This window comes from Bos indicus x Bos taurus, chromosome 9 (assembly GCF_003369695.1).
Source record: "Bos indicus x Bos taurus breed Angus x Brahman F1 hybrid chromosome 9, Bos_hybrid_MaternalHap_v2.0, whole genome shotgun sequence".
Taxonomy (NCBI): Eukaryota; Metazoa; Chordata; class Mammalia; order Artiodactyla; family Bovidae; genus Bos; species Bos indicus x Bos taurus.
Genome location: NC_040084.1, coordinates 73,497,296 through 73,511,676, shown reverse-complemented (window position 1 = coordinate 73,511,676; position 14,381 = coordinate 73,497,296). Strand labels below are relative to the sequence as shown.

At 36.8% G+C, this 14,381-nt stretch overlaps 1 protein-coding gene across 8 annotated transcripts in view; it reads left to right on the top strand.

Moving 5' to 3' along the window:
* AHI1 (Abelson helper integration site 1) overlaps positions 1–14,381 on the top strand; it is a 220,130-nt gene that overhangs the window by 78,103 nt on the left and 127,646 nt on the right. For 6 of the 8 annotated variants that reach the window (XM_027551630.1, XM_027551632.1, XM_027551629.1 and 3 more), the window contains 2 exons: positions 8,063–8,259; positions 14,043–14,069. In XM_027551630.1, the coding sequence (XP_027407431.1) occupies positions 8,063–8,259; positions 14,043–14,069 (224 nt within the window). Of the gene's footprint in view, positions 1–5,809; positions 5,937–8,062; positions 8,260–14,042; positions 14,070–14,381 lie in introns of those variants that run through there. The other 2 variants (XM_027551636.1, XM_027551631.1) reach the window with 2 other exon arrangements.

Here is a 14,381-nt window from a genome sequence, read left to right as displayed (position 1 = left end):
ATCACCTCTGTTGGTCATTGTTGATAGGTGTATTTTTCACATTGTGACATGCTTTACAGAGTTCATGTGATATATACCTTTACATTCCTATAAAATTTTTGTTATAGAACTTGCCTAGTAACAATAAGCCCATGGTGTTTATTTATAAGGTCCTATACCTAACCTGTCATATTACTGATGTGCAGTAAATCCATAGAACAGAATTATCCACCCTCACATTTTATAAAAATAAAGAATGAAAGCCATGATCAATATGATCAATTAGTAAATTTGGGTCTAATAATAATAGTAGTAGTTATGGTAGCTAACATTTATCAAGAATTTCTGCTTGATAAATAAATATAAATAAAAATAAAATAAATAAAATAAAAATAAAATCAAGCATTTATTTGTTTATTTATTAAGTATTCCCTACTCTAATTATCATTTTACATACGTTATCTTTACAGTCTTCCCCAGTCCTCACAAGGTAGATGCCCGTATTATCCTCATTTTGCAGATGGTAAAACTGATGCCCAGGGAAATTAAGTTGAATGACTTCACACGATTGATAAAATGATGTCACTCGCCAGACTATCTAACTCCAGAGCCTGTGTTTTTAAAACATTAAACTGTCTGCTACACTACTAATTTAGACTTTGTATTTCCTATTTCATGAAGTAACTGAAGAAGGTAGCCATATATACCTGTGGTGAAATGAAGTGTTTGTTTTCAATTTTAATATTTAGGAAGACCCCTGATAATTAAAACTTTGGTTGTCTAGTATCATTATTAATTGTTCACTCCTTTGCAAATGTTGGGGATAATTATAATACATTAAGTCATTATATTCTCAGTATAGTCCAAAATATGAATTTTCTTTATTATATAATATTAAATTTTATTTTAATTAATATTTTAAAATAACTACTTTTACAATATCTTTGCAATAAAGTAATGTCTAGTTGAAATTTGACATCTGTGGTTTTATGTATAATTTAATGGTGTTCTTGAAGTACAAATTGTGAATGATTCAAAAACAGATATTAATATTATACTTGGATAATATTATCCTTATATATCCTATAATATAAGGATAATATAATCCTTATATTTGGATAAGATTAAGCTGTAACATATATAACTGATTGTAGGTCAACATTTTGGATATCTATTATTAGGTTAGTAGGAAAAATTAAGATAGCATGACAACCCACTCCAGTATTCTTGTCTGGAGAACCTCTTGGAAAGAGAAGTCTGGTGGGCTACGTACGGTCCAGAGCGTTGCATAGAGTTGAACACGGCTGAAGTGATTTATCATGCATGTATGCCAAATGTTAAGACATATTAAAGCCACCTGTTTCTTGGTCATATCGTGAAGCATCTGTTTTAATAATACACACATGATGAATACTCTGATAGAAAGCTTGTGTCATTTAAGGATTCAGGGCCTGTGGAAAATGTAGTCAACTTAATGGGTTTGAGCACAAACCAGAGTGCTGAATTCCTCATCCAGGCATTTCATTATTCTTACATTGGTGCTTTTTAAGATGCCCCCAAAAGAAAAAAAAAAATGGTACTGTTCAAAATAGACAACAGTGTGGAGGGAAATACCGAAGAAGGAACTAGAGCATTTTGGTTCTAGGCAAAAGGATACCACTTTCTATTTGACACTGGTCAAAAAATTTATCATTTCTACATCTGTTTTTCCACCTGAAAAGTTAAAATAATTTTCTATCTTATCTCAGTGTTCTATTAAAGGATAAAATGAAACTAGAAAGCAAAGATATGGAGCATTGATATATGGAGCAGTCTACAGCAGGGAAATCCTAGCTGTTTTCTGTAGCAGTAAACTATTTATTTCTCTAGTTTTGAAATCTAGGAAGTCCAAAATCAAGGGACTGACAGATTGTGTGTCCAGTGAGAGCCCACTTTCTGGTTTATAGACAGCACCTTTTAGCTGTTACTTTATATGGTGGAAGGGGCAAGGGAGCTCTCTGAGGCCTCTTATGTAAGGGCACTAATGCCATTCATGAGGGCTTTGCTCTCATGACCTAATCACCTCCCCAAAGCCTCATCTCCTAATATCATCATCATGGGAGTTAGGATTTCAGGATAGGAAGTTTAGGGGAATGTAACATTCAGACCACAGAAATTCTCTTCAGGAAGCAAATGTGAAAGGAAAAGGGGGAGGCTGCTACTTAACTGCAGAATGCTAGGAAACTAGAGCAGTTAGACTCACCAGCTTATAGTAATAGTATTGTAATTAGAAATAGAAATATTTATAAGGTATCTGGGCTTCCCAGGTGGTGCTAGTAGTGAAGAACCCGCCTGCCAATGCAGAGACAGAAAAAGACACAAGTTTAATCCCTGGGTTGGGAAGATCCCCTGGAGGAGAGCATGGCAACCCACTCCAGTATTCTTGCCTGGAGAGTCCTCCTCCTATGGATGGAGGAGCCTGGTGGCTACATCCACGGGGTCGCAGAGAGTTGGACACGACTGAAGCGACTTAGCATGCATGCATGCATAAGGTATCCAGTAAGATAATTATGTACAGTAACAGGGGTACGTATAATAGCAGATGTTGACCAAAGGTATTAAATGTTGAACCAAAAGGAAATCTTAGTGTAGTGTAAGAGAAAGACTGTGCTATTTTTTAGTTATATTTTTATTATGAAGTTAATAACATAAGTACACATAAATTTTAATAATGACAAACCTTGTATTCTCTTCAAATGCAAAGGGTACAGGATTAAAATATCTTATTTCCTCCATTCTTCCTCCTATAAAGATAAAAATCTCCTGAGCAAACCACTTTATTTTTTATGATTGTTAAAGGCCAGAACATACACAAAAGCACTGAACTTATATATATAAATCAGGATAGAGTGTCAGTTATGAAAACATTTTAAGAAATTTTTAAATTATGTAAAATGTAGAATCCCAAATTTTAGATGAAAAAAGATAAATTTAGAAGTATTTTGATGGATATAGGAAGGAAAGGAAACGACACTTCCCTTAAGCAACTGTAGTTGTCACCTTGGTGTTCTCAGTACCACTCAGCACACAGCAGGAATTTCTTGTTGACCTCCAAAACTTCAGATCCCCAAAAGGCAGGCAGTGTGTTTGTATTCCCAGGGCCTGCTCTAGTGCAGTACTCAGAGCCATGGAAGGATAGGGATGAGACTGTTAGAACTGTGAGTTTTCAACATTATTAGTTAGGTTAGAGCTAAATTCACACGAAGAGAAAATGGCAAAGGGAAGAGGTACAGTTATCAAATTGCAACATTGTACTCTAACTGTGGCCTATATAATAATGATTTAGAAAGCTTTAAGTGTTAGAAGCATAGAGCTTAAAGGAATTTCAGAAACCATCTATTATAATTTTATAATGAAATAATCTGCACACTCTTGTACAAATAGATATTTCTAGTGGGTAGAGGAGGGGAAAGAATACAATAACTAGTCAGCAGCCTATTTGTAGTATATGAGAAAGTGGGTCTTTATGAATATTACTGGACTTCCCTGGTGGCTCAGATGGTAAAGCGTCTGTCTACAATGCTGGAGACCCGGGTTCGATCCCTGGGTTGGGAAGATCCCCTGGAGAAGGAAATGGCAATCCACTCCAGTACTGTTGCCTGGAAAATCCCATGGACAGAGGAGCCTGGTAGGCTACAGTCCATGGGGTCGCAAAGAGTAGGACACAACTGAGCGACTTCACTTTCACTTAACATGAATATTACTGGAGATTGTTTTATGACTCTTCACAGAACTAGAGGAGCTTAAGATAAAGTAGGGTGTTAATTTGACTCCTTGAAATCTAGTCAGATAGCTTTTCTACAGAAAATTCCCTTTAGACAATAGAAATAAGAATTCATAATTGCATGGGATTTATTTTTGTTATCTGCATCCATTTAGGCCTTTTTAATCCTTTCTGAAAGGCATCTTAATGCTTGGAAAAATAAAGAAATACTTAGGCAATGCCTTTTGTAATTTTACTAGTTAGATAACTTTCTTTTTTAAAAAAGGGAAAAATGTTTAGCATAGCATAATGCTTAAAAAATACAGTCTGGCAAAAGGAATAAAATATTACCCAAATCCTACTGTTCTGTATAGCTGTTGCTTATATTAGCATTGGTGCTTCTAATGAAGTGAAATCATGGTTGACTAATGTATATTTGTGGGCTTCCTTGTTGGCTCAATGGTAAAGAATCCACCTGCCAATGCAGGAGACGAGGGTTCAATCCCTGCGTTGGGAAGATCCCCTGGAGAAGGAAATGCAAACCACTCCAGTATTCTTGCCTGGGAAATCCTATGAACAGAGGAGCCTGGCAGGCTACAGTCCACGGGGTCACAAAAGAGTCAGACATAACTTAGTGACTAAACGCCATAAGGAGTCAGAAGATGCCATTGGTTAGTGAAACCCAGTTTTACTTTCCATTCATAGTAGCAGAACCCAATGAAATGTTAAAAGGCCAATTTTATTTTTTTAACTTTTTATTTTGTGTTGGAGTATAGCCAGTTAACAGTGTTGTGATAGTTTCAGGTGGACAGCAAAGGGACTCAGCCATACAGATACATGAATCCATTCTCCCCCAAACTCCCACCACCCAGCCTGCCACATAGCACTGAGCCGAGTTCCCTAGGCTATACAGTAGGGAAAGGACAATTTTAAAAAGCAAATAAGGCAAAGATCATGGAACATGATTTTTACATCTTGATTCATTCATCCCTGACTGATGCTAGTGTTAAACCTCCAGTCTTTGAGTACTTTTCTTCTACAGCTTCAAAGTTTCTCTTTGTTCTTTAAACAGTCTTCTGTTTGAGGTAGATAAATGTTCTGAGTGTTAGGAAAAGAAGTCCAAACTGTGTACTGAAAAATAATAGACCCACAAAAATCTAAGTGTTGACACAGCTACACTTCTAACTGAGAACAGTAATTGGTGCTGAGGAATGCGCATCACTACAAGGGTGAGTGGTAAGGTGGTCTCCTTCAATTTTGTTCCCTGGTTCTTACCACTTTCAAAGTCTGCAGGCAGAGAGCCCCTTTGTCCTTGAGCTATTCCTGGCTTAGAACCTGTGAATGAAGTAGTACATGAATATAAAGATCAAAGACCTAAAATTGTTAATACGTGCTCTCTCAAGTCCATACTTCTTGTAACCAAGGATGATGACTTTTAAAAAAAGTGATCATCTTTTTGTGTATTCATGATATTGCTTTATAAACTTTTTTCTTCTGATTAATAATATATTGTGAGAAACTTTCCATCGTGATAATTATACATATGTACATAATTTTAGTGGCTGAATTCCGTTTCATTAAATGAATACACTGATTTATTTAAACAACTGTTGTTGCACAATTCCACTGTTATATGTTTTTCATTATTTTAAGCAACACTGTAGTACACACCTGCCTACCCTTACTCAGTTTATTCCTTGGGGAAAAAATATCTTGAGGTACAGTGGGTTAGTGGGATAGGCAATAAAAGAAACAGCACTTTCCAATTTGCCTTTTTCTCCTTATTTCTGCTTTAATTATTAGTAAGGTTGGCTATGTAGTTCTTGTTTTATGATTTTTCTATAACGGTCATTTGCCCATTTTTCTGTTGGATTATTTATTTTTAATTGATTTGATGGAGATTCTGATAATAACCCCTTCTGTCACTTTCTTTAAGCAGTTTTATTGAGGTATAACTGACAGTAAACTATATATATATATTTTTTTTTCTTTTTAGATTTTTTTTTTTAGTGTGGACCATTTTAAAGTTTTTATTGAATTTGTTACAATATCATTTCTGTTTTATGTTTTGGTTTTTTTGGCCTCTAGGCATGTGGGATTTTAGCTCCCTAACCAGGGATCCAACCTGTACACCTCGCATTGTAAGGCAAAATTTTAATCACTGTACCTCCAGGGAAGTCCCCCTAAACTGCATATATTTTAAAAGTACACGCTGGTAAGTCAAGACATAGTTATATACTTGTAAGACTATCACCTCAATCAAGATAATGAACATATCCATCATCCCCCAAAGTTACTTTGTGCTCCTTAGTCATCTCCCTACCTCCTCCTCCCATGAGGCAAACACTGAATTAATTTGAATTTTCTAGATTTGTATATAAGCAAAACAGTACATGCCATATACTCATTTTTGTTGTTGTTCTGGCTTCTTTCACTCATACTTCCTTTGAAGTTCATCTTACTTTGTGTTTTAGAGTTTATCGATAGTTCTTTTTTATTTCTGAGTATGATTTTATTGTACTGCTATATCATGGTTTGTTTTTCCATTCACCTGTTGATGGGCATTTGAGTTTTATTTAGTTTTTAGCTACTACAAATAAAGATGCTATAAATATTCATCTACATGTGTTTGTATAAACATATGTTTTTATTTCTCTTGAGTAAATTCCCAAGAGTAGAAGGGCTGGATCTTTTTGCAGACATGTTTTAAGAAGCTGCCAAACTGTTGTCTAAACTGGTTGTATCATTTGATTTTCTTACCAGTAGTCTATGTTTCAGTATCTCCGTATCTTTTCACAATTTGAAATGGCTAATCCTTTTAATTTTAGCCTTTGTAATTGGGTAGAGGGCTATTTCATTTTGATTTTAATTTGCTTGTCTTTAATGACTAATGATGGTAACCACCTTTTTGTGTGCTCACTTACCATCCATATTTCTTTTTCAGTGAATTGTATGTTCAAATCTCTTGCCCACTTGTAAAATGGGCTCGTTTGTTTTCTGATTATTGAACTTTGAGAGTTAGGTTTCCTTTATACGCATGGTACTCTATCAGATATATGACTTGCAAGTATTTCTCCTTGTCTTTGGCTTTTCTTCTGTCTTAAGAGCTTTAAAGAAGAGACTTTGAAATTTTTATGAAGTCCAAAATTACCATTTTTTCTTCTATGGATTTTTAAGTTGCATAATTATATAATCAAGGAAATACTATTTTAAATGATTATTTTTTTCTCCTTTGTACTTACAGGCATTAAAAAAATTTCAAATCCATTTATTTTAAATGATCAAATGAGATGCCTGTGAAAGCATCCTGAAAATCACAGAGTTACAATAAAAGTACTATTTCCTTCCTCCTCCTTCCCCTCCTCCTCATCGTCACTGTCATCAAAAACATTCAACTTCTGAGCCATCTGTTCCACTCAGGAGAATTAATCCAAAGGAAAACCTCCTTTAAAAAAAACAAATTACGAAAGCACTTCCTCACATACTTCCCAGGTGGCTCAGACACTAAAGAAACTGCCTGCAATGCAGGAGACCTGAGTTTGATCCCTGGGCCAGGAAGATCCCTTGGAGGAGGTCATGGCAACCCGCTGCCATATTCTTGGCTGTAGAATTCCATGCACAGACAAGCCTGGTGGGCTATAGTCCATGGGGTCGTGAAGAGTCGGACACAGACTGAGCAATTTAGCACTTTCTTTCACTTTTCTTTACTTACATATGGTCTATAATGAGGGAAAACAGAAAACATTGTAGGTATTTAACAATAGGAGAATACATAAATAAACTGTGGTGCTTCTTTCAATGAGATATTGTAAGGCATTTATAAATGGTAATTATACAGTGGTAGAAATAGAAAAAAATTACATTTAAATTGAAAAACTGTTCAATTGTTTTTATACTCATAACCTTACATAAAATGTACATATGGATAAAGATTAGGAGGGGCATAGAAATATGAAAACAGTTGTTTTAAAAGATAGGTTTGTGAATAATCATTTTTATTTTTTTTGTATTTTCTTTAATTCTACTTTGTGTTTTTTTGTACTGTGTTTTCTGTATGTATCTCTTTAAAGCTAGGATCCCATTCTAGTATGTTATATTTACCAGTCCAAGATACTGCCTGGCCTTCCAGGCTCTGTTATACTGCCTCTAACCTCTGACATGAGGTTTCCTGTGAAATTAGTTTATTTCCTTCTTTATGATTTTGTCAGTCATGTTGTATTATTATTATGCAATATTTAAAATGCTTTATGCACTTTCTGATCATGTGTTTCATGGCTTAATTTTTCCATTGTGCTTTTACTGTGATGATTAACTAATCACAGACTTGTTTTTATTTCCCAGTTGCCCAGCAGGAGGCTGAAATGTTCAGACGCTACAACGGAACCTTTCCATTACCTGGAATACACCAAAGTCAAGGTGCTTTATACACCTGCCCTAAACTGCCTCATCAAGGATCCTTTCAGATTGATGACTATGTCCCCACTGAACATTCTTCAATGAAGATGCAACAAGTGAAACAGAGAATTGATTCTGTCACAGTATGTTTATTTCATTTTATGCAGTAGACAAGTTGGAAACTTTAAAACCATTTCAATCCTGTTTTACACACCCATGCCAATAAACATTAGCTGAATGGAAAAAGTGAGTGTTAGTCACTCAGTCATGTCCAACTCTTTGTGACCCCATGGACTATAGCCCGCCATGCTCCTCTGTCCATGTAGATTCTCCAGACAAGAATACTGGAGTAGATTGCCATACCCTCCTCCAGAGGATCTTCCCAACCCAGGGACTGAACTCAGGTCTCCTGCATTGCAGGCAGATTCTTTGCCACCTGAACCACTAGGCAATTCCAGTAGTTACTTAAAACTAGGCCTTCTTCTACATGTATAGTTACTTTCTGGTACTTGTTCTAAAATAACTAACTTCAGTAAGCAAACTAAACTTAGGATAATCTATTATGTTTTCCTGGCCTGATAGATTCTGTAACTATCAGCCCAAGACCTGTTTCTCTATTTCAAAAGTATGTGTCTATATGCACATATACAGCATGTAGGCACACACACGTAGGACAACCAACTAACCTGGAAAAATACTTAACATAAAATATAAAAGACACAGCCTTCTTAATATGCAAGAACTAAATAATAAAGAAAGTAGTGAGACTTCAGTTAGGAAATGGATAAAAGAAATAAACATGTACTTCCATAAAGAGTAGGTACTGCTGCTGCTGCTGCTAAGTCGCTTCAGTCGTGTCTGACTCAATGCAACCCCATAGACGGCAGCCTGCCAGGCTCTGCCGTCCCTGGGATTCTCCAGGCAAGAACGCTGGAGTGGGTTGCCATTTCCTTCTCCAATACATGTAAGTGAAAAGTAAAAATGAAGTCGCTCAGTCGTGTCCAACTCTTAGCAACCCCATGGACTGCAGCGCACCAGGCTCCTCCATCCATGAGATTTTCCAGGCAAGAGTACTGGAGTGGGGTGCCATTGCCTTCTCTGAAGAGTAGGTACAAGTGTTTCATCAATGTATTTTAAAGTTCCATCTCACTTCTAAGAAAGGTAGTGCCACCAAAACCAGATATTTGCTGCAAAACTGGAAAATAGATGATAAAAATGAGAAGGACAATGCTTGGTTAAAAGTTCTGTGGTATTCTATTAGTGATAAATTACTATACAGTCTTTCTCAAAGTTAAGTGGGAAAATGTATTGAGAAGGTAGAATATCCTTAAAAATCCTTATGCTCTTTAACCATAATAGTTCTTTTACTGAGAATTAGCCTTGAAGACATGGACTTCACAGGCTTGTTTTTTGTTGTGTTCCCCCTTTTGGTGCATTGCCTGGCACTTAATAAATCATCCCTTCTTCTCCTCCTTTGATAGGAATATTGACCAGTTTTAAACCAAACATAGGAAGAACTGCATTGAGACATCTTTAGTTTGGACTGTACTTTCTTCCTCTCTCCTTTTCCTTTTTTATAGAGTTATAGAGTATGAGGTATGCAGATCACACAGGCAAAGGGGGTTAGGTTTAGTTGGAATATGGAGGAAATTTTTTTTTATGTCTCACTATAAATTATAGAATATATGATTATAAATTAATGATTTCAATGTTGTAATTCTGTATATTTTAACATTTTTAAATAACTGAATAATGCATGGTGTTCCAAATTTTAAGAGGAAGTATGAATAGATAAATGGAGTTTTAAAACTTAGAGAAAAATATTTATTCAGTAGGGGGGATAAAGGTGTCCTTGTATAAAATATTGCATGGCAATATGACTTCATCTACAGACCTAAGAGCAACTCACAGACAGACATATAAAAAAAAAATTTCATACAGCCTGTCAGTCTTTACACTGTAAAGCTTAACATTCTGGAATCACTTTGGTCTTGGAGCTTTTTACCTGCATCATCTTTTATAGCTGTCATCCTCAGATAAATGAAAGGATGTAAGAACAAATGAAAGTAGATGTACAGGAAAAATTTTTTTAATATATTTCAGAAAAATATTTTTTAAGATATGAAATCAAAGGCAAGGGGGAAGTAAATTGATACTTTATTATAAGAGAATAACTTATTTGTCTTAGAATCATTGATTTATTTAGCTTTTGCTTAACTTTCCTTTTAAAAATTATTCAGATGTACGCTTTGGGATTGACATAGATCGAGGCTTCCTTTGGAAATGAAAGCCTTGTCTATGTGCTGTGGTTTTGTAAAACCATATATTTCCCGTGTTAAGAGAATTCTTTGAACTTTTTTTTCAAATGTTCTCTGCAGATTGTTTTCTCTCAGAATGTAAGTAGTACGTATGGGAGTAAAAACAAAATGTCATCTTTGTTCCCACGGAAGCGCCATTCTTTTTACGTTTTGCAGGCATTTAGGTTGACTAGATTCCCATCTTTGGTCTCAGTGCCTTTTCTCATATTTCCTGAACTGTGTTTTGTTTGTTATTGTTCAGTCACTAAGTCTTGTCCAACTCTTTGCAATCCCATGGACTGCAGCATGTCAGGCTTCCTTTCCTATCTTCTGGAATTTGCTCAAACTCATGTCCATTGAGTCGGTGATACCATCCAACCATCTCATCCTGTCACCTCCTTCTCCGCCTGCCCTCAGTCTTTCCCAGCATCAGGGTCTTTTCCAATGAATTGGCGCTTTACATCAGGTGCTCAAAGTATTGGAGCTTCAGCTTCAGCATCAGTCCTTTCAATGAATATTTAGGGTTGATTTCCTAGGATTGACTGATTTGATCTCCTTGCTGTCCACGGGACTCTCAAGAGTCTTCTCCATTTTACTAAACCCCAAATTCCTTTTTCTGTTAGGTTTCTGTTACTTAGTTTATAAGAGACTCTGTCATGGTCTTCTATGTAGAAGTCTAATAGAGAAAACTGAATTACTTCTATAAGACTGTATCCCTGAATATACTTCTTTCTTTGTAACCACGGAAGAAATGTTTTTCTAAGAAAATATAGTTCAAGTTTAGGGTGTGATTTGTGTATGTGTGAATTTTGCATAATAAGTTCAGCTCCGCAGACATTTCATAGGTGTTTACCCGTGAATGAGTAAAAGTTGCCAAAAATAGATAATTTGCTGTTCTTGGTAGCTTTATCATTTACTCATAATAAAACTCAGCTGTTTCATACTTAACAGAGCCAGCACTGTGCTACCCCTGCAGCATCACCTACAGGGCTCTGCAAACCAGCAAAGACCTCACAGGTAGACAGAATCTTGAGAGCAGTGACACTGCTCATTCTAAGGTTTCAGACTCAGAAATTTGGTCTTATCAGTATATCCAGAGCTCCTCAGTATCTGGGTTACCTGCTAAGAGTAAGTGGTCCTACAGAAAGTTGACCTATAAACTTAAATATCTTATAATGAAAAGTATACCTCTTCAGCTGCCTGAGCACTCAAGACCACTCTCCCTTTTAAAAATTTACCTACTATCTAGGTCAGTGATCACAGAGTCATAGGGTTTGAATGGGTTTAAAAAATGCTTTAGAGACTTCCCTGGTGGCCCAGTGGAACAAGATTCTGTGCTTCCAATCATAGGGGGCATAGGTTTGATCCCTGGTTGGGAAACTAAGAATCCCATGTACTGCATATGGTGTGGCTGAAAAAATTTTAAATAGAAATTAATTAATTAAATAAAATACTATGTGCCAGTTTTAGAAAAAACAATGATTAATTTCTCTGCCCCACGGGAGATTTCATCTTACAATAATTGGTGATAGTTAACACCTATTTCAGAGAAGGCAATAACAACCTACTGCAGTACTCTTGCCTGGAAAATCCCATGGACAGAGGAGCCTGGTAGGCTGCAGTCCATGGGGTTGCTACAAGTCGGACACGACTGAGTGATTTCACTTTCACTTTTCACTTTCATGCATTGAAGAAGGAAATGGCAACCCACTCCAGTGTTCTTGCCTGGAGAATCCCAGGGATGGGGGAGCTTGGTGGGCTGCCGTCTATGGGGTCGCCCAGTCAGACACGACTGAAGTGACTTAGCAGCAGCAGCTGCATGAATTCCCAGTACTGTGCTAAATGTTTTACATGTTTGTTGTATTTAACCCTCAAAACCATCCTATAACATAGATGCTAGTATTATCCCCAGATGACACCACCCTTATGGCAGAAAGTGAAGAGGAACTAAAAAGCCTCTTGATGAAGTGAAAGTGGAGAGTGAAAAAGTTGGCTTAAAGCTCAACATTCAGAAAACGAAGATCATGGCATCCAGTCCCATCACTTCATGGGAAATAGATGGGGAAAAAGTGGAAACAGTGTCAGACTTTATTTTTCTGGGCTCCAAAATCACTACAGATGGTGACTGCAGCCATGAAATTAAAAAATGCTTACTCCTTGGAAGGAAAGTTATGACCAACCTAGATAGCATATTCAAAAGCAGAGGCATTACTTTGCCAACAAAGGTTCATCTAGTTAAGGCTATGGTTTTTCCTGTGGTCATGTATGGATGTGAGAGTTGGACTGTGAAGAAGGCTGAGCGCCAAAGAATTGATGCCTTTGAACTGTGGTGTTGGAGAAGACTCTTGAGAGTCCCTTGGACTGCAAGGAGATCCAACCAGTCCATTCTGAAGGAGATCAGCCCTGGGATTTCTTTGGAAGGAATGATGCTAAAGCTGAAACTCCAGTACTTTGGCCACCTCATGTGAAGAGTTGACTCACTGGAAAAGACTCTGATGCTGGGAGGGATTGGAGGCAAGAGGAGAAGGGGACGGCAGAGGATGATATGGCTGGATGGCATCACTGACTCAATGGATGTGGGTCTCAGTGAACTCCGGGAGTTGGTGATGGACAGGGAGGCCTGGCGTGCTGCGATTCATGGGGTTGCAAAGAGTCGGACACGACTGAGCGACTGATCTGATCTGATCTGATCTAGTTGAGGCTTTCAGAGATCAAGCAATGTTGCCAATCTTAGACAAATGGAAACATTGGAGCTGAGATTTAGTCCAGGCCATCAGAATCCCATGCCCCAGTCAGTTTTACTGCCTCCTTTTAGTGACTGAGATAACTAATATCCTTTAGATGTAGGGTATGTCCCTTCACAATTTCTGGATTTGGAAAAAAAGGACGTTCTTCTTTTTCAGTTCTCTTTTTCTGTAAACTCCACATTGTTAACATTTTTCTCTGGTTCCATACTAGACTGATGATATATGCTGGTTAACCGTAATTGGACTTGAGTATTATTTGTGTCTGTTTAGCAGCAAATTTCCAAGTCATTTATGTTGACTTTGACTAATTTCTTTTTTCAAAAGTGACTTTTTCTTGGTCTTATCCCACGAGTTGTAGGCAATTCCTTTCTTTTGCTCCTCCAGTCATATACTTTACTCTTCAGAAGTGTTTATTATTAGATTTCCTCTGGAGTAAATTATTAATATGAGAATTATATGTATGGGTATTGTTATTTATAGAGATAATTCTATACTGCAGTTCAGAGTGTGTCTTTTAGATATGTTAGTGTTCCAGTACAAAAGTTGAGTGTTTACGTTAAGTTTATTGAGGAGACAAACTTTTCTTCTGTGAGAAGACATAGGCAGATACGTGTGGGCCCTCCAGAGTCGTCTTTGTCAGTGCCTTTTCTTTTGGCAAGTTAGATTTTCCAAAGTCATGTCACTGAGTCTCTTAATTTTACCCTTTCCCCAGCTCATTGGAAACAATGCAGAGTGATACCTGCATGTGATTGATTAAAAAACACTCTCCCGGATGTTGATTTTGGTTTTTAAAAGATTGATAGTTGAATGTGTTAAAAATAATTGATATTTTTAAATGAAATTATGAATATCTCTTTACTTATTTTATTGTATTTCTTTTAGGAGGTGATACGAGCCTGTGCAGCAAAGGTGAGTGGTTTTTTATTACCAAGAGACAACTTCAGTTTCCATTGTGATGACCCAAAGAATTGAAACATACCATTGATAGCTTTAATAGAACTTTTGGAAAAACTTCTTCTGATACCTGTTTGTTACAATTAGGGTTGAGTTTATCAAGGAATCATAATACTGGAACCTGAGAATTTAGCAAGTAGTAGAAGGCAATGGCACCCACTCCAGTACTCTTGCCTGGAAAATCCCATGGATGGAGGAGCCTGGTAGGCTGCAGTCCATGGGGTCGCAAAGAGTCGGACACGACTGAGCGACTTTACTTTCACTTTT